The 22,023-nt window shown below is 39.8% G+C and overlaps 1 protein-coding gene across 1 annotated transcript in view; it reads right to left on the bottom strand.

Moving 5' to 3' along the window:
* Positions 1 to 6,097: 6,097 nt before the first annotated feature.
* The window catches only part of LOC143032046 (uncharacterized), a 22,905-nt gene continuing 6,979 nt past the window's right edge, over positions 6,098 to 22,023 (bottom strand). The window contains exons 3-7 of the mRNA XM_076196514.1: positions 9,860 to 9,967; positions 9,498 to 9,523; positions 8,902 to 9,068; positions 8,238 to 8,320; positions 6,098 to 6,167 (exon numbers count right to left, since the gene is read on the bottom strand). Of these exons, the coding sequence (XP_076052629.1) occupies positions 6,098 to 6,167; positions 8,238 to 8,320; positions 8,902 to 9,068; positions 9,498 to 9,523; positions 9,860 to 9,967 (454 nt within the window). The remainder of the gene's footprint in view (positions 6,168 to 8,237; positions 8,321 to 8,901; positions 9,069 to 9,497; positions 9,524 to 9,859; positions 9,968 to 22,023) is intronic.

The raw sequence follows: 22,023 nt of genomic DNA on the forward strand, positions 1-22,023 counted from the left end.
GCCCAAAGATCCTAATGTAAAGAATGGCCAAACCAAAAGAGTTCATGTGAAGAAAAGCAAAAATGTAAAAAATAGTGTGCTAAGTTTATATTGGTAAGTAAACAATGAAAATAATATGGTAACATAATGTTCAATTTACATTAAAAATCTGTTAAACCTAGTTATTGAAAGGGTACTGCATGGCGATTGCATTACAGAACCTTGATTGATAATCTGTCAATCAGTATACCTAACCTAACCTTGAGACTTCTTGGATACCTGAATATAGAAATTCAAACCAACATATAAAAACCACTATTAAACCAGCAAGGACTCATAAAGGTTAACTAGTGAACAACAGTTATGAAATTTAATTAGTTGTTTAAGTGTTGTTTGTGTACCGAAGTGTTTATGTTAAGAGCAGCAAACCCGATTGTACTTGTGTAAGGAACAACGAAATCAAAAAGCTTTCTTGTAAAGAGTAGTAAACCCTGCTGTGATTGAGTTCGCTAATCATGACATAATCCTAATCATACATACATATACCAAGGCTTTTTCCCCCTTCCAAGGGAGGTAGCCAAAAAGGGAAAGGCATAAAAACACTCCCACCCATTTCATCCCTAAATACACTCCCCACCCCTCCCACCCTTCCTCTCATCTGAGCACCTCCTGGATGACGGGTCATCCCTGCACCCTGCCCACCGCCCTGGGTCAGAAGCAGTGTCGCAAGACACAGTACATCCACAGCGAGGCCGCTTCATTTAATCGGCGACCCCCCCTCTCCGTCCCCCTTTGCATATAAGGCGAGGACAGGGAGAAATCCCTTCGGGCTGCGTCAAAATTTACTCACACATACTACCCCACCCCCCACTTCCCCGCCCATTCCTCCTCATGCAGTCACAACATCATCCATATACAACCATTCTCCACTCACCTCTGTCTTCCGTCCTCTCCCTTCCTTCCTCAACAGACATTCCCCTCTTCCCCAAAGCCCCCTTTACCCCATCCATCCACCTCATCCTAGGACGTCCCCTCATGTTCACTCCCTCCACATCTGCCTTCCATACCTCTTTTACTAGTCTTTCTTCACTCATTCTTTCCATGTGTCCAAACCATCCTAATATTCTTTCATCAACCCTATCTCCCAAATCCTTTTTCACCCCTGTTCTCCTCCTCACCTCCTCATTTCTCACTCTATCTAGCCTAGTAACCCCCACCATACTTCTCAGACACCTCATCTCAAACACATTCAAACTCCTTCTCTCTTCTTCTCTTATGTTCCACGTTTCTGCCCCATACATTGCTGTTGGCACAATCACTCCTTCATACAGTCTCCTCTTCGCATCCATTCCCAAATGTCTATTCCTCATTACACTCTTTAAACCACCAAGGCATTTATTCGCTAAATTATATATTAATAAGATGCACAATTAAAAAAAAAACGATGCACAATTAAAAAAAAAAACGAGAGTAGAAATAACATAAAATGTCTTTTTACTAAAGTGGTTTTGAAAAATTGATATTAGCAAGTAATATACTCTATGTCGGAATGTTTTTACAAATGGCTTCTTTCACCACAACCTGAAAGATTAAATCTTATGATGATTTACGACTAAGATTGATACAAGGTACAGATATTAATACAAATTATTTATTTGAAGTGGCTGTTTTCACTGAATAACTATAATTTGACAAACTACTCCAAACATACACTTTGTTTTAGTATTTCATAGAAGGGAGTGGTGAATCTAACTTGACCTTGGTGTAGGTTATGATAGATTGATAAGAAATTTATTTCTCGCACCAGAATGGAAAAACTCAATATTTCATAGTTTTATTTAAAGGTGGTATTTGTGCAGAATGTTACTTGTTTTCCCACCAACCATGAGATAAGGGGAATGAGGGGTTGATTTCCTGAAGTAGATATCAGGTTTTAGTAAATCTCTCAAATGTTGATTTATGACATCAACGCTATTGCGTTGTACATTATACATCAATCTCTCTCTTTTTTTTTTCCTGTACACTATTTATTCAGCCACTCTTTTGCCTTGTTATGTCCTGAATAATATCTACTGGCCCAGTCTTTTTTTTTTTTTTTTTTTTTTTTTTTTTGTGAGACTCCATAGTTTTTAATGTTTGTTCAACATCTTTCATTAAGCTTTTTTAATATGAGTTGGTTGTTCCCTTCCCCTAATGCATTTTGGTACATACCCCATTATATTTGTATATGATTGTGTTACTCTTTATTTTATGTTCTCAACAAGTTAAATGTCAAACTTATTAAATATTTTCTTTCAGGACGAAGGTAATTATCTATATTTCTTTGAAAAAAAAAAAAAAAACATCCAAAGAACCCATATATTCGTCATACAATAAAGATAATCTGGTGTGACAGGAAAGAGTGCTCTTAAGTGTCACATAATGACCCACACTGGAGAATAGCATTTCAAGTTTGATGTGTGCCATGAACTTACTCAACAAAAAGTGCTCTCAAGTACCACATGATGGCCTTTTAATTGTGACCTATGCAATACAGGTTTCTCACGAAAGAGTATTCTTATAAATGACACATGATGACCCACACTGGAGAGCAGCCTTCCAAGTAGGACCTGTGTAATGCAGCCTTCTCAGGAAAGGGTGCTCTCAAATCTCCCACTGGAGAGAAGCCCTTTAAATGTGACACGTGCAATGAAGCTTTCTTCAATAAGGCTAATCTCAAGCGACACATGATGACCCACACTTTAGAGAAGCCTTTCAAGTGTGACCTGTGTGATGCAGCCTTTTCAGGAAAGAGTGGTCTCAAATATCACATGATAAGCCACACTGGAGAGAAGCCCTTCAAATGTGACCTATGTGATGCAGCTTTCTTAGCAAAGGGTAATTTCAAGCGACACATAATGACCCACACTGGAGAGAAGCCTTTCAAGTGTAACCTGTGCCATGCAGCTTACCCAACAAAGAGTGCTCTTAAATGTCACATGATGACCCACACTGGAGAAAAGCCCTTCAAATGTGACCTATGCGATGCAGCTTTCATAGTAAAGGGTAATCTCACTCAACACATGATGACCCACACTGGAGAGAAGCCTTTCAGGTGTGACCTGTGTGGTGCAGCCTTCTCAAAAAAGAGTGCTGTGAAATATCACATGATGACCCACACTGGAGAGAAGCCCTTCAAATGTGACCTCTGCGATGCAGCTTTCTTAGATAAGGGTAATCTAAAGCGACACGTGATAACCCACACTGGAGAAAGAGAAAAGCCTTTCAATTGTGACATATGTGATACAGCTTTCATAACAAAGGGTGATCTCAAGCGCCACGTGATGACCCACACTGGAGAAAAACCCTTCAATTGTGACCAATGCGATGCAGCTTTCATAGCAAAGGGTGATCTGAAACGACACATGATGACCCATACTGGAGAGAAGCCTTTCAAGTGTGATCTATGTGATGCGGCTTATTCACGAAAGAGTGTTCTCAAATATCACATGATGACCCACACTGGAGAAAAACCCTTCAATTGTGACCAATGCGATGCAGCTTTCAGAGGAAAGCGTCATCTTAAGCGACACGTGATAACCCACGCTCGAGAAGGGGAATAGCCTTTCAAGGGTGATGTATGTGATGTAGCATTCTCAGGAGTGTTCTGAAATATCACGTGATGACCCACACTTGAGAGAAGCCCCACGTATGTGACCTATGCAATGCAGCTTTCATAGGAAAGGGTGATCTCAAGCAACACGTGATGACCCACACTGAAGGAGAAAAGCCTTTCAATTGTGACCTATGTGATGCAGCTTTCTCAGGAAAGAGTGCTCTCAAATATCATATGATGACCCACACTGGAGAGAAGCCCTTTAAATGTGACCTGTGATGCTTTTTTTTTTTTTTTTTTTTTTAAAGCAGAGTAGGACCTCAAACGACACATGATGACCCGCACTGGAGTTACTTGTAAGATGCGGCTTTTTCACGAAAGAGTCCAAATCTCAAAGAGCACATAATGACCCACAATGGAGAGCAACCGTACAAGCGGGACCTAGGTGGTGCGGCTTTTTCACGAGTCATCTCAAACAACACATAATGTGACTTGTGTGACTTGTGTGATGCGGCCTTTTCACGAAAGAATGGTCTCAAACGACACATGACCACATTGGAAAAAATCCCTTTGTGTAATAATTGACGTAACGTGGTGACCCATATAGGAAAGAAGTTCAGCTTTCTTATGAAGGGTTTGTTTCAAATGTCGCACACTGACTCACTTCCTCATTAAAGGTTGATCTCGTGTATTGCGTGACCATTCACGCTGCTGAGAAGCCTCTCCAGTGTGACCCGAGTGATATAAGTTTTTTGTATGATTGTATTTTCAGCTATAAGTATTGAGCCACTGCTGTAGATCTGTTTGGTAGACGAGTTGTCACACACGCATAATGCTGGTTGTAAATGTTAGTTTAATCTCAGTTGGGATTTTTTTTCTTGATTGTCCTGTTACGTAGTTGGATTTATGCTCATTCTTAATTGAAGGTTTTTAAGTGTTCTATTTGTATGAAAAACTGTCGAGAATATTAGAGGATGGTTGGTGGATATATATCTGCACATCATGACGTGAAGATGTTCTGTTTAACTTAGCGTTGTGTAAAGTTGTCTGGAGTATACGCCAGTGTTACTTGTAATTTGTGTTACTGTAAACATATCTACGGTAATATAACTAGAAGTGTTTACTTTATCATTTGAGACATAACTGTCACATTTCTATGAAGTCTATCCAAGAGTGATAAATAATAAAATATAGTGTCGCTTCAGGCCTATTCTTACGGGCTTTGAGAATTTGTAGTTCCCAATATTTAGACATGGAACTAATTTCAGTAAGAAGTCGACTAACAAAATTAGGATACCCGTCGTGGTTTTTACAAAAAGCTCTTAGTAAGGCCAAAACTAGTTTTTACAAATCAGATTCCCATTCCGCCATGAATCACAAGTGGGATAATAGATGCATAGAATTACCTTATAATAAATCAATTAATGACTTGTCTCATTTGTTACCAAAGGAAAAAGTAAATTTTATCTTCAACTATCCCAAAAACTTGTTCAGTAAAGTTGTTAATATACATCATAGATCTAAGAGTAATACAACTGAAGTTTATAAGTTACCTTGTTTAGATTGCAAGGATGTATATTGGGGACAAACGGGTAGAGACCTCACCACCAGGGTGAAATATGGGCAGGAAAACTTCGCGGTATTTCAGCACGTCGCCAACAAAAACCATCGGATAAATTGAGACGATGCAGAAATAATTTACAAATCCAAATGTAGTTTCAGAAGAAAAATGGTAGAATCCTCTTTGATAATTTTTTTTTTTCAAATGATAAAATTTCTTCTGGTCAATGGTCACCAGATTGTATTTCATAATTTGCAATAAATAAAATGTTACCATCTACATTAGCGGTGGACAAAAGCCACCAAGGTCCATGCAACGCCGGACACGTAACCTGAGCCCCCTTCCCTTCCCGCTTACTTAACTACTGCATTAATACACATTGTTCTCTACTCGGTAATTCATATCTGCTGAAGAGGATCACAGTTAGTGATCGGAATATACAGATCTTTATACTTTCGCTTATTCTTCTCCGAAAGTGGGTCATCAGTATTATTTTACAAATGTGCTACGACATAACTTTGTTATATATATATATATATATATATATATATATATATATATATATATATAAAATAAATATTAGTTAACTGCAGTTAGAGTGAGTTCGAGAGGCATTGTCGACTTATGGATTTTTGAAGCTAGAAACTCCAAAATTTCGAAGCGCAAGGAAGAAAGAATCACATGGGTCATTCGACACACTGAGCTAGAAGTTAACGGAAGCCATCGGAGCTGGAACACATCCTACCCGGCCAAATCACTACATTATCACCATCACAAGTCCATTCTGCATTTGATCGTCTGAGTGAACTTGGAGTGGTAACATCGGCCAAAAGAAAGGGAAAAGGTAGATAGCCTGTACTACACGCGAACCAGAACGAAGAACTGCAAATTGGACCAGTTGCTTCACCTCATCGTTCGGGCTTGCGCAGGAACCCCCCATGCAGTGTTGAGTATCGTCGGTACTAAATCAAGGTATGATAAATATTCGCGGCTGGAAGAGCCTGTAAAGCATTGTCCTTTACAAATCTATATCTGCAGGTGTGTAATTGTGTGACCAAGTGTGTAACTAAATGTGCGATGAAAATGAGTATTCTATAACAAATTGTGATCATTCTGTGTTAAGTGCCTTGTTGGGGGCAGAGTTAAATTGCCCAGTTACTGTCGCCCCCACTTGTGAGGTCCTGTTGACCTGAGCAGTCAGTCGACCAGATAATTAAACTCGTTACTTACAAGATCATTAATTACTTTATCATGTGTGCATGTGTATGCATATGGTATTAATTTATGTAATTACTAATGTTACTAAAAGATTATTTTTTAATATTAGTGAAAATTCTTTGAAAAATAGTTTGATTAGACCCTTGCTCTACCTATTACAAATTTCCTGGACAGTGGAAGGAGGAGGAGGTGGTTGAGGGAACGTGGGGAAATACGTACCTCAAGGGAGTGAAGAATGGAGGAGGATGATAATCTCAGTGGGGAACCGAAGGCCAGGAAATTCGCATTTACCACACGGGACCACGCTTGCTTCCTCACAGCAAGCGTGTATGTACGTAAATCAAAGAGGGGTGTGGGGACAACTCATAAAGAGAACCGTCCTAGGCTAATGAAACCCAGAACTCCTATTGTGAGTTTTAATGAATTGGATAATTAAACACTAAAATTAAGCTACTTGACATTAAATAAGTGTATTAACATTTGGTTTCAAATACATACATAAATCCTATCTATTCCCTGCGCGCGTTCCTAGCTTAAGAAATTATTAATTAATGTGTACTTATTATTGTCTTGCTTGTGTATTAGTCTTCTATTAGCATGATCTGATGAGATTCGATCGGCGCCACTTCTTTTGTTGGGGGCGGGGAGTGGACGGCCTGGGCGCGCTGTGATGGGGGTTGAAAGTCACTTCGTCGGCGTACCTTTCCCGTTCAATCGCACTACACTCAGTTTTTGCTTGAGGGGTTTATACCCAAATAATCGTCACTCGATTTATTCAAGAGGATATAAATCCCCAACAGTCACTTGAGGGAGGAAAGGACGCGCTTACTATTCCGAGATCGAGCGGTCTGACCTCCTTTTTCGAACTCGATGCTTAGACTGCCCGTGTCCTGCGACAGGTCAGGTCACGATGTCCGCTAGCCGGCTTCCGACGTTGCCAATAGTACTATGTCTCCGTCCCTAGTTGCGAAGGGTACTACGAATAATGTTCATGCGGGAGGGTGACACAGTTCCAAGTGTTCTTTGAGGTAGACACTGTTCACGAGCGGGTTAAACACAGTCCTAATAATTCTAATTGCCTAGCTTAATCAAATATGTGGCAGCGCGCAGGGGCGGGGAGGGGGTGTGTTTGAGTGCTTTGTGTGAGTGCGGACCGTTGAGCATGGCTCCGAGAACACAAATCAAAAGGGGGGGGGGTGTTTCTAGATATTAGAAGTCTCTCCCTTCGTTAAGGCATTGAATTGGTTGTCAAAAATGACATGACAGATGAAGAGGATAACGAGGAGAAAGGATGCAGCTACTAGAAGTCTTAAGGACTGGAAATTCCCCCGACTATGGGGAATGAAGGGCTGATACGGAGAGAAAACAGACGAGAAAATGGGAAGGGAGACAACGAGCTGGGTGTCACAATTTAAAAAATTGTGACACTACTGATGTTCATATATGACGCTGTACAAAAGGAAGTACCCATACACATGAAATTAGATTATGCAGCATCCTCGTAGGCCAGTGAAGCTGCCGGAGTTACGTAAAAATATATTTACATTCAGTAAAGTTAGTCAAGTCCTACCAAGTTCTAAAGGGTTTTGACACACATTATGACAGATATAATTCTGTTTACTTTAGCGCTGTACAAAATTGTTATTTATAGTTTGTTACTGTAAATATAACTACGCTAATGTATTCAGCAGTGCTTTTTGAATCCCTGGGGCAAGAGGCTCGTAGATACAGGTCGACAAATGAGGTAGAGAGTGAGAGTTTCGTTTTTATTGGATCGGCTTTCTGGTAAACAACAGCTCGAAGGCGAGGATTGCATAATTTCGTTCTTAGTGTCATGTTTATGAACAAGGGCCTGGGGACTCGATTTTATTGCTGTAGTTTTACCTTTCTTGGTGCGACCTGGATGAGTGTGCAGTGAATTTGAGATTGCTTGAGTAAGTATCGCATGCGGATTTGTAACGGCGGATCTGATTGGAGAAACAATGGAGGAGAAAATTCAATTGGTTCACGATTGTAAGAGGACGCGCTAAGGGGAGGTTCTTAAATATAAAATCAAATATCATTGGACTAAAGAAATCATGATGTCATCCCAGAACTGACCTAGGACCCAAAATAAGTTCTTGGCGAGATTCCTTGTAAGAACTTTGTAGAGTGCTACATACAAAGATTAATAGAAGACAGGCATAGAAGAAAAGAGAGAGGATTATATTCACCTCGATTGAAGACTGAAGGAAAAGAAAATAGCAGTAGATTATTGGGGGCATGGGGCCCACCGACTAAAATTGTGTGTGGTAGACAGGGCACACACCTGGAGATACAACATTCACAGTTTAATTGGGTCTTTTCAGGAGATGGCATATAATGACTTGCTCATTGTTGTTGAAAGATAAATCCACGACATTAGTTGATCTGGATGGTTTTGTTAATTTTTGTGCCAAGAGCAATTTGTTTCATGGTGACTTGTAGTAGTTTTGATTGTAGCTGTTCTTCTTTAGTTCCTCCTGAAAATGATAATAATAATAACAATGGCGTCGGTTCGAACTCTGACCGTGGCGCAAAGGTCAGGAAGGGCATCAATTCTGAGTAATGGCCCCCGACCGCTGCTCACCTCGGACCTGTAGTGACATGGCGACGTCACTGTGTGATACATCAGCTCCCTCCAGGTATCGTCACTGCAGTGGGATACCGTGGACACCGTCTCTCCTGCGTTCATATCTACAACAAAGTAAGAATTGAATGTTCAAAAACTGAAAAATTGAAAAGCTTGATTGATAACAATGATTAAACATGCATGCCAACCCAGACTTTGTGAGGTATTAAGATATGTAGACCTATATCATAAGACCATTGTTTCATATGATGTAACAAGTCTATTAATGTTTCCATTAAAGGAAGCTTGAGAGGTGGTCAACGACATAAGGGACGAGGATTTTCCCCTGGGCAAGGAAGACTTTTAGTATCTATGTGTACAATTTGGCCCTTTCGTCTTTAACAACGAAGAATATTTTCAGTGTCGTGGATTTTCTATGGAGAGTCCCCTTAGTGTTGTCTTGGCTTAATTATACTTGGAAATGTTCAAAAGAGGTCATTTTATATCTATAATGGACCAGGATACCACTTGGGTGCCGTACGTAGATGACATACTTGTCATTGCCCCTAGAGGAACCCATCTTTACGAGAAGTTAAATAGGTTAAATGGGATAGAATAAAACATTCAGTTCACAATAGAGCATGAAGTGAATGATAAAGTGGCCTTTCTGGACACAGTGATATGGAGAAAATGAAATAAGACAGCTTTTTCAGTCTACAGGAAAAGCACAAAGACGACATCGTACACTACTACTCTGCCCACAATGACAAAATCATGAGGGCTCACGGGTGAGATGGGACAGTTTCTTACTAAAGCGGAGTTAAAAATTGCATGCAGTACTGGCACCAGGATAAATGATACTATAAAAAACGGGTAATACCAAGGCCGAAGCAGAAAAGAACAGCGTAGTTATTACGGAGAGACGGGCAGAGGGATTGCCAAGAGGACATCTGGGCACAAAAGGGGCGTCAGAGCCCACCGAATTTCTAATTCTTTGGTGGTACACCTTAAGAACTTTGGCCACCTACCAGAGTGAGAGAAAACAGAGGTAACATAGAGGTCTACCCAAGAAAGAAAAAAAAGGGCAATTGAGGGAGCCTACATCAGTTTGCATCCACGTAATAACCACCGTGATGGATTCGTCAAATTAGCAACGCCGAGCGGAGGTGTGGGAGGAGCGACGGTGATCGGGGAGGAATGGGATAAGCTGGGAGTATTTAAACTGTTATTTTATTTTATTTATTTATTTATTTATTTTACACTCTGAAGAAGTCCTTCTAGGACGGAACGTAAGTATTAAAACTCCAACGGTTTTTGGCGTTTTCCTCACCACTCTTATACATAAGTCGAAGGTGTGTGTGTGTGTGTGTGTGTGTGTGTGTGTATTCACTTTGGTCTTTTTGGATCACGTGTTGGACTCGTGATCGACAGCTATTTTCCTCCCGGAAGAGAGCTCAGAGCTCGTAGGTCCGATCTATGGGTAATGCTATGACCTTACACACACACACACGAGAGTTAGAGTAACGACCCGAAGCGCAGCGGTACCGAAATAATTTCGGCCCTGGGCAGGATTCGAACCAAGTACTACGGGCACCACCATGCTAGCACTTCAGCGCTCTACCAACTGCGCCACCGAGTCGTGTGTGTATTTACCTAGTTGTATTTTACGGGAAGGGGAGCTATGCTCGTAGGGTCCCGTCTTCATATCTCATTTTATCTAAACTTTTTTTAAATTCATGTATTGTTTTTGCACACACCACTTTCTCATCTAACTTGTTCCAACTGTCTATTACTCTGTGAGGAAAGCTGTTCTTTTTCAAATCTCTTCTATAGCTGTCTTTTTTTATTTTCTTTCCGTGTCCTCTTGTATTTCTGTCATCCCATTTTATCAGATTCTCTCTATCAGTAATTTCTATGCCTTTCATGATTCTGTAAATAGCTATCAAATCTCCTCTCTCTCTTCTTTGCTCTAGTGCCTGTAGTTCAAGTTTTTCTAGTCTCTCTTCATATGATAGTTTTGAGAGTGTTGGTGCCAATTTTGTAATTGCTCTTTGTATTCTTTCAAGTTTTTTTTATACATTTTTTGTACTTGGTGACCATATCGTTGCTGCATATTCCAATCTTGGTCTTATCAGGGTGATTAGGATTTTCTTCACCATTTCTTCATCCAGGTATGTAAATGCAACTTTGATTGTTCTTATTAAATTATAAGTTTCTCCAAAAATCTTATTTATGTTTCTCAGGTGACATATTATTCATAACAATGACTCCCAGGTCCTTCTCATTTTCTACTTTTTTTATTCCTTCTTCTCCCAATTTATATACTCCTGTTATTCTGTTTTTGCTTTTTCCAAATTCCATTATACTACACTTTTTTGTATTGAACTCCATCTCCCACTTCCTACTCCATTCCTGTACTTTATTTAGATCTCTCTGTAGTGATTCACAATCTTCTTCAGTTTTCACTCTTTTCAGTAGTTTTGCATCATCTGCAAAGAAGCTCATATAGCTTTCAATTCCTTCATCCATATCATTAATATATATAGCAAACATTATTGGGGCCAGAACTGTTCCCTGCGGAACACCGCTTATTACTTCATCCCATTTTGAGTGCTGGTTTCTTATCACTACTCTCATTTTTCTTTCTTGCAAAAAGTCTTCCATCCAATTTAGTAGTTTTCCCTGTATTCCTCCTTCAGTTTGTAATTTCTTAAGTAACTTCTTATGTGGTACTTTGTCAAAAGCTTTTTTAGGTCTAAAAACGCACAGCCCGCCCATGCATCTCTTTCCTGTATTATATCTATTAGCCTTGAATAGAAACATATTAAATTGGTGACGCATGATCGTCCTTGTCTGAATCCAAATTACCTTGGATTTAACACTTTTTTTTCTAAATATTTTACCCATCTACTTTTGATCATTCTTTCACAAATTTTTTATATTGTACTTGTTAGAGAGACTAGTCTATAGTTGGTAGGTTCTTCTTTATTTTCTCCTTTATATATAGGTACTATATTTGTTTTTTTCCAATCTTCTGGAACTTTTCCTTCTTTCAAGGAACTATTTAGTATGCTATGTATTTTGTCTGCCAGTTCATTCCTGCATTCTTTCAGTATCCAGTTTGCTATTTCATCTGGTCCATGCGATTTTCTGACATCAAGATTACTCAAGTGTGTTAATATTTCATTCTTTATTACTTCTATTTCTTCCATAGGGGGGACTCTCTTTCCATTTGTTCTCTTCAGGTTGTATGTTCATAAAATGTTTGTTCATAATTTCCGCCATTTCCATTTCCTCAGTGTATTCAACTCCCTCCTGTCTTAATTTCTCCAAGTCTTGTTTGTTTTTCAGTTTATTGTTTACAAATCTGTAGAATAGTTTTGGTTGATCTTTACACTTTTCTATGATATATTTTTCATATTTTCTCTTTTCCTCTCTGCACGTTTGTACATATTCACTTCTATAACATGTATATATTTTCCATTTTTCAGGTCTTCTGTCTTTTTTCAATCTGGTCCAGGCTTTGTCTCTTTTGTCTTTTAACTCCCTACAGCTTTTGTTGTACCAGCATTTTACATATTCTTTTTCTTGTTTTTGTCTTGGGACATACTTTTCCACTCCTTTTTTGTAAATTTTTGTCAAAATATTCCATTTCTCTTCTACTGTTGTTTCTTCTTTGTATATTTCTTCCCATTTTTCCTTTTGAAAGAATTATCTTATTTTATCTAAGTTTGTTTCTCATACATCATTCTTCCTTTTCTATATTGTTCATTTCTTTTAATATATTTTTCTTCATCAAGTTCCAGTTCAATCAATATGTGGTCACTTTTACCTATTGGTGTTTTATATTCAATTTTGTCCACTATTCTAGGTTCGGATGTAATTATTAGGTCTAGTCTCGATGGCTCTTCTTCATTTCTATACCTAGTGTTCTCCTGTATCCATTGTGTCATTTTATGGTCAGTAACCATCTCAAGTAGAGCGTTTCCCCATGAGCCGTCTCCACCCTTTACTGTCATTTCTTCCCAGCAGATTTCTTTGCAATTAAAGTCGCCCATCACAACTATTTTTCCTCCCTCTTCCATTATCTTGTTTAATGTTATCCTTGTGTCCTCTAACATACTTTTATGTTCACTCTCTTCCCATGAGGCTGTTTTCGGGGGCACATAATTTATCACAAACTTTCTGCTCTTCTTATCTCTGTCTTCTACTTCCATCACTATCATCTCTACTGTATTCTTTCCATATGTGACACACTTCACGTTTATATCCTTCTTAGTCAGGAACATAACTCCACCCCCTTCCTTTTTCACTCTGTTTCTAATCCAATAATTATATGCATCATGTCCTACACTGTAGGGTGGTAGTGGACCTTATAATTTTGTTTCTACAATTCTCATTGTGTCTGGTTCTTTTTCTGTCAAATAATCATTCAGCTCATTCAATCCTGTTATTAATCCATCTATATTTGTGTAAGACACTCTTAGTTTTCTGCCACTTCCATTGTGATCTCTGTTTCCCTTTTGTTTTTCTCTTGTATGTCGACTTTCTTTAGTTTCATATTCACTACTCTCCAATAGAATCTCTTTTTCTGACTCCGTTCTTATCTCGTTTTTTTCCTTAGCTTCAAGTCTTTTCTGTTTTTCTTCCTCTCTTTCCTCTTTATTCATTTCACTTTTTATCCATACATTTTTATATTGTTCACTTGTTGCTAGTTTCCATGTTTTGGATAATATATTCTAAGCCGTCGTTTGATACCTGAATATAATATTAATTGGTCTGGTCTTGTCTGTACTATATTTCCCGAGCCTGAATTTCTCTTCGATTTGTTTCATTATTTCTGGTTCATCTTCCTGAACTAATTCTAGTAAATTTCTTACTTTTTCATTTTCCTCTTTGATTCTTGTGGTTCTATCTGGGTTATGTTTCTCTTTCATTCCTAATATAATTATACATTTCTTTCTGTCTGCTAAGTCTCTTACTATATTCTCCTTCTGTCTCATCACTTTAATAACTGAGTTTTCAGTTTGTTCATTCATTTGCTGTCTGATTATGTCAGTGAATGCAACTTTGCTATTTTCTTGGATTTTTTTCCAACCCTCCTTGTTCTCCTTATTATTCTCCTTTAAGACTTTATTCTCTTCTTTTAACTTTTTTTTTTAATTCTTCAATTTCCTTAGTTAAGTTTTTGTTCGCCTTCTCTAGTTCTTCCAATTTTTCAACCCTCCGTACAATGTTGTTAACATGACCGAACCTACGCTCCAAGTCCTCGATCATCTTATCGACCTTCTCTTCTAGTCTTGTCAGTCGGGGGGGGGGGGGGGGGGTTGTGTCCCCCCCCCACCCTCTTTAAATCCCTGGAAAATATTCTCATCACTTTCTACTGTATTGCTCTTATCTATACTTCTAATCTTTACATTTTTATTAGACATTTCATCGTCGCTCAGCTGGTCGGGGGGTCGTTTGTTTACCTTTCGCCTGTCTGCCTGGGCCAAGTCCTCTCCTTCCTCATTTCCTTCCATTTTCCTCAGCAATCCCTCCCCGTCTCCTCTTTCCTTACTTTCCCACTACCCCACGAGCAATTTCCCCCCCCACCCTGTAAATACAATAGGCACTTCTCTTTGTGTTGGGATCCACGAAACTTCAATTTTCTTCAGAACGTCTTCTAAGCCGTCCGTTCGTTGAAGGGTGTGTGTGTATACGCCACCATATACATGATGAGTAACGTCACTCGCTCACACTCCCTCACTCACTCCCTCACTCACTCACCCACTCAATGTCAGGCCCTTCTAGCTGACTAAGAACTTAGTCAGCAACCTTCGGGTCGGCAACAACAACTCGACCACCAAACAGACATACGAACGCACATGAACATCCGAGTAACCAAACAAACACAAAACACAAATTACGTATACTAACGATCCTCCCCTGGATATATAATTAACATGTATGATAATAGACAACAATACATAATCAATGCAGTTGCACCACCCATGTGAGACAACGGACCTTCTCGAAATTAATGTAAAGACTAAAGACTAAACCCAACACACCAAAGTGCTGAGATGTCACTTCCGGGCAATGACCACGAGGGTAGCGTGGCCGAGAGAGTTGTTGGGACGATGACAGGTGTTGTGCAACAAGAAGTGGTGTGATAAACAGTTATATTAATGTATCGTTCTATTTAACAGTTGACAGTGTATATACCATAACTGCAAAACCTGAAAGCTTTGAATAAAATGGTATAAACTTAATACGAATCTACATATACCAGTACCCCGTACCTAGTGAACGATACATTATTACTGGTGGCAAGCGGTGACCGCGCCCACGTCTCTAAAGAAACAAACTAACTACCAGAAAAAAAGACTATCGAGGACTCATCCTGCGCACCCCTCTGCACCAATTGTGTTCCTCCAAAAGAAGCGGTGGTGAAAATTTCTCACCACCTGGTGGCAGCAAAACCACACCATGCACAACACCTACGTTATCGCCGACTCAACAATAATTACCAGCCTCTAAATAAGGTAACCCAACCAACACCCTTTTCAAATACGTAATAGTATCATTACTACTATTACCTTACCTATCCATTTCTGAATCCCTGATACTGCTTTCCTTTTTTTTTACGAGAATATCAACGAGCCATCGCTTGAGGACAAACCTCATCCGCTCACCCTCACCACTCACCCGAGTGTCGCGTTCCACCGAGAACCACAACGTCAGCAATTATCACAGCTGCACGTCATAATACAAATCGCTTCAAGCACGGTCTTAAGGTAACCTACACGCCTTTAGATACCCACGTGCTCAACGCACGTACACCTTAGCCATATAACAACTATGTAATCTCGCACTTATATTAGCATATTGTCATTTAGAAGTTTTTTTTTTTTCTCTCCAAAAATTATCATTAAGTAATACTCTTTAATCTGCCAATTACAAATATACATATATATTCAACAGTTAATATTATTACATAATATAATATTCATATGCATTCTTCTAGTTAAGTAATTCTTGTTTAAACAAATAGCTCTTATATGTTTAAAATTCAATATTTACATAGAACTTAGATATTTTTATAAATGTAACTTACCTTTCATAATTACTACTGTTAACCAGCTATATATGTACACATATAATTATTATTATACACAATATATCATATATTATTTGCACAATATATAACCCATTATTATTATTGCCATATTTACATTTTTACCATTTATAATTATATATTCTTATATGTAACCCGTATATAAATGTTGACATCCCATACCCCCCCTCCCTTATCTAAGCATAACATATTACCCTTAGTTACTATATACCTATTATTCCTATTTTAACTATTTTTTCTTAGACTACAAATCAAACCTAACTATTAACTAATACATACTACTAATACATACTAACTATTAACTAATACATGATTTAACAACATGGCCTTTGCCACCAGATCAAAACTAAAAAGTTTACATAGCGTCTTCTCAAAGTCTAGAGAAGAAAAACAACCACAGGACATATCCAGTGACAAAGAGGAAATACACACAGAAGACTTAATTGGCAATGACAAATCTAATCCTAATGCAGATACCCCTATAACTCCCCTTTATGAGAACGATGTCTTACCTTTTTTCAACCAGCTTCCTCAAGTAGACCCCTTTCACCCCTCACAATCACAACCACCCATTCCTCCCATCCAACCAAATATGCAAACAAAACCTCCTATAAACCATAATCCATCCAACCCCCATATCCCAACACATAATAACCCCCCTCCCATTCAGCAACAGTACCAAAACTTCCCCCTTCCTCCCCCCCATACCCCACCTGTTCAAACCCACTCCACACCATACCATCAACCACCACCTAACCTTCCTCCAAACCCACAATATTATCCTTACCCACAACCTCAACCAACAATAATTAACAATTATCAAACCATAACCCCCCTCACAGAAATCCCAACCTTTTCCCAAGATAGCGGACTATCCATTACAGATTTCTTGACAGCATGTGACCTGTTTTTCTCCAAGAATCAATATTCAGAGACAGATAAAATAAATTTGTGCCGTCAGAAAATAAACCCATCTGACATTTGCCGTTCAAAGGCAAGGATGCTAGACACCCTAGTTGCATCTGGAATCACTTATCAGGAATATAAACGCCACCTCCTTAAGGTCTTTCATAACAAACAACCTAACAACATTTCCTTCCTCATCACCTTCCTCAATAACACTAGAGTCCCACCACATTCCATTACTAACATAATGGATTTTGTTGCAAACGGAATGAAAGAGGTCAGAGAAGACCTAGAAAATAACTCTCCTTGGACTCACACTGATCAATTTGGTCAAAATGTAATGCCAACAAAACACTTACTAACATTCCTTGAAATAGCTTCCTATCTCTCCCAACTCCCTTCAAAGTGTTTAAAGGAAGCCTCCAAAAAGGAACTAGACACTAGAAATCCTCTAGCTTATACCTATATTTTAGATATCATGAATGCTTGCAATGTATCCTTAGATACCCCCAACCATCTCCCCAGACTAAATAGCCTTCACTCACAGCACCCCCCTCCCACCAATCAAGGACAACCTTCTAAGTGGTGCTCCTACCATTCATCAAACAGTCACAACACGAAAGACTGCATACAGCAAAAACAATACCCGCAGGTACAACACCACTCTATCCCTTGCTCAGTTCATGGAACCTTTTCCCACACCGATGCCCAGTGTTGGACACAGCAAAAGCAACACACGCAGGTACAACACCACCCTATCCCTTGCTCAGTTCATGGAACCATTTCCCACACAGATGCCCAGTGTTGGACACAGCAAAAACAACACCCACGCTCAGTGCATACTACTACCTCACACCAGAATCAAAACAAACAAGTTCCACCCCCCTTTAAACACCCACTCCTATCTACACCAACACATCCAATCAAATACTGCAACCTACACCAAACATCATCTCACTCCAACGAAGAGTGTTACCTACAGAAAACACAACAACAACCGCATCAGAGAACTAACAACCCATTCACCACCCATCGACAAACACCCCCCTCCAACACGACAACCAATACTAAACAACGATTGGGGGAACGTGTACCAGCCTCACGCACCAAACCACCATAGGAATATCTCATACACAACACAAATACCTCACCCTAGAAGTAAGCTTAGACCAACTTAAAGTTGACATGATGGTTGATACAGGAACAAACCTGAACATCATCCCAAGAGCTCTGTATGAAGCATTAAATGACCCACCCCAAATTCAATTTTCCAATATGGAAGGACTCTTAATAGAAGGGAGCACAATTCCTCTACACGACACCATAGACTTAAATATTGAAGTCAACAATCACAAAGTAGGTTTCACAACTTTCCACATAGCTGATGAATGGAGCCTTGATCAACAAGGTATAATAGGACTACACTCACTAAAGATTTGGAAAACTAAGATAGATTTTGAGACTAACAAAATCTCCTTCCGAGATGTAAATAATGAATCAACAGTTCCTGAGACACCCAACTCAGACACACAACATCTCTCATGTCTACCTTCCTTTAATACTCCCAATCCCACTAACAACTATTCCTTCCGACCACCCCCTTATGTCACCTCAAAGGCACTGATGTCTAACACAGTCATCATACCCCCTAGACATTCAATAACAGTCCCACTATACATACCCGGTGCAATAGACCATCAGGACGTCATAATCGACTCAGACACGTCCAGGATTAACAACATAACCATTGAGTCCTCCTGGGACACAATATCAGAAAATAAACATACACTAGCTATGTTAACAAACACCTCAGAACAACACCGTAAAATCAGGAAGAATACAAACATCTGCGCAGTCCATCTCCATAATTCCCCTATCCAGGAACCACTGCCGCAACACATCAACCAAGTAAGACCAACACAACCCCTCCCCCCTATTCCCCCAGACCAAATCACGACATCAGCTGACGGAGAAAGTCATAACGAGCTATTAGCTCTCCTACAGAGGAATAGATCAGCTGTCGCCTTAGAAGGCGAATCACTAGGCAAATGTGATATAATCAAACATCACATCCAAATTCCCCCAAACACCCCCCCTTCATACACCCCCGCTTACCGCATACCCCACAGTAGGAAATCCCAAGTCAATGACAGTGTACATGAGATGATACACCAAGGCGTAATTTCCCATTCAGACTCCCCATGGAACAGTCCCCTCTTTTTGGTCCCTAAGAAAGACGGAACCTTACGCCCTGTTGTTGACTTCAGAAAAATAAACAACCTAACTCAATCTGACCCACACCCCCTCCCCGCCATGCAAGATGTACTACAATGCATTGGCAACGGGAACTCTGTTTTTTCCACAATAGACCTCAAGTCAGCCTTCTGGCAGGTCGAACTAACAGAGGAATCAAAACCCGTAACTGCATTTTCCACGGACAAAGGACACTTTCAGTTTGAACGTATGCCCTTTGGCCTTAAGAATGCCCCCTCAACCCAACAAAGGTTGATGACCCGCATTTTCAGTGACATGATAGGAATCTCATTATTCGTCTATTTAGACGACCTCATTATATATAGTCCCACAGAAAGAGACCACCTTAACACTTTAGAGATTGTCATCAAACGTCTCAAACATACGGGATTAAAGATTCAATTAAAGAAATGTAGATTCCTCATGAAGGAACTCACCTTCCTAGGCCATAAAGTGGATGCAAAAGGGATTCACACAACCACTGATAAAATAGATACAATAAACAATTTCCCAACCCCCAGAAACGCTAATGAAACAAGAAGTTTCATTGGGTTAGCCTCCTACTACAGACACTTTATCCGAAACTTTGCTGATATTGCTTCCCCTCTGACCAAATTCACAAGGAAAGGCGAGCCATTTCAATGGTCAGAAGCAGAACAGCAAAGTTTCGACACTCTCAAACACGCACTCACCACAGCCCCTGTACTAGTTTTCCCTGATATGAAGAAAGAATTCTTTCTTTACACAGACGCCTCCTCTAAAGGAATAGGCGCAGTCCTACAACAGAAAGATGACAATGGCAAAGAACACGCCATAGCCTACGCAAGTAGAGTCCTCAACAAAACTGAAAATAACTACTCAACTACACACAAAGAAGGACTTGCAATCATATGGGCACTAAAACACTTTAAATACCTCATTTTAGGCTACAAGATTACCATACTAACAGACCACCAACCACTAGTCTATCTTTTTAACTCCAAAGACTTACATGGGAGAGTTGCTAGATGGAAAACAACTCTCCTTGATTACGATCCCATGATCGTATACTTAGCTGGGAAAGCTAACGTAGTGGCAGACTGCTTGAGCAGACAAACTCACATCACCCCCATAACCCAAACCACATGCATACCTATGCAAGAACTCAGGGATGAAACTGACGGAGACCCAATATGGTCTCCAATAAAACAGCATCTCATCTCACAAACCCCCTTACACTCCCGACCACCTGTCCCTATTGAGGAACTCAATCTGGTCGACGGAGTCATAAGGAGAACCATTAATACAAGAGAGGTTACTGTTATCCCCAGAGCCCTAGTCCCCAAGGTCCTACACATATTGCACGACAGTGCAATGGGAGGCCACTCGGGCAGAGATAAGACACTAAACACTGCTAGGCACACATATTATTGGCCTTACATGAAAAGAGATATAACCACACACATAGATTCTTGTGTAACTTGCAAACAATTCAGAGGCCCTAACCTGAAGCAAATCAACATAAAAGATATTCCACTCCCTGCTGAACCATGGGAAACACTTGGCATTGACCTACTGAAAATGCCAACGAGCCATCAAGGTTCCAATTATGTACTCACAGCAGTTGAGTATTTATCTAAATACACAATCTTAATACCACTCCAGGACAAAACAGCAGAGACTGTAGCAAAAACCCTGGTCAACAATATATTTTGTAAATACAACATACCACACACAATGTTATCTGACAATGGCTCAGAATTCAAAAATGAAGTGATGCGCGAAATAGCACATCTTTACAACATTGACCAAACATTTGCCACTGCATACCACCCCCAGGGAAACGGTCTGACTGAGCGAACAAATCGCAAAGTCCTAGAAATTCTCAGACCATTGGTCAATGACCTCATGGACACTTGGGAAGATTGGCTACCACAGGTACAAGCCAGTATCAATAGCACAGTCAATTCCGCAACAAAGATGTCCCCACATGAAATCATTTTCGGCCAACCAATGCGCCTACCCTACCAAATATTCAACCAACCCCCCCCCCCCCACCCTTATACAACCTAGATAACCTCGCACACTGCATCAAAAGAGGTATGCAAACAATTTACAAAAAAGTTAGAGCAAACCTGAAAGAAGCCCAGGAAAAGACAAAGACAAAACAACACAAACGGTCAATTCCACTTGACATAGCACCTGACGACACAGTCATGGTAAAAGACTCAGGTCGAACAAACAAACTCAAACCCAAATTCCTAGGCCCCTTCATAGTCACAAGTTCACTCCCTAACAATGTTTTCCTACTAACAGATCCTTCTGATCACTCCACCTTCACCATACATGGAGAGAAGTTGAGAAAGGTCAAACTGAACCTCGACCCAATCTCACCTCCCATCCACAACCCACCTATCACAGACACACACCAATCACCAATACGCAAGTCTCATCCCATGACTCTGCGTCGACGCAACTAAACATGCACTCTAGCTCTCGCCCCTGAAGATGCAGGACGTCATGTATCTATCAGTGGAGGTTAAAATGGCCCATTTCCAATAAGAACTCTTTTCCACATATCTATAAAACTTCTCTACTTCCTTCCGACCAATATAATCTTAGCGAGAGTCAGATAAACATATCCTCATACACTGAGACATAACCTTCATCCTCCAAAAGTAAATACATCATTAATTACCCACCTTAAACATCGACTACTTTTGACATGGACTCATTCGACTTACATCATAGGATTCTTCCATATAACTCCACAGCCCTTTCCCTCTTAATCATGCTCTTTATACTAATAATAATAATCATAT

Source organism: Oratosquilla oratoria, chromosome 12 (genome assembly GCF_046742065.1).
Source record: "Oratosquilla oratoria isolate Oo_2021 chromosome 12, ASM4674206v1, whole genome shotgun sequence".
In the NCBI taxonomy this organism is placed as follows: domain Eukaryota; kingdom Metazoa; phylum Arthropoda; class Malacostraca; order Stomatopoda; family Squillidae; genus Oratosquilla; species Oratosquilla oratoria.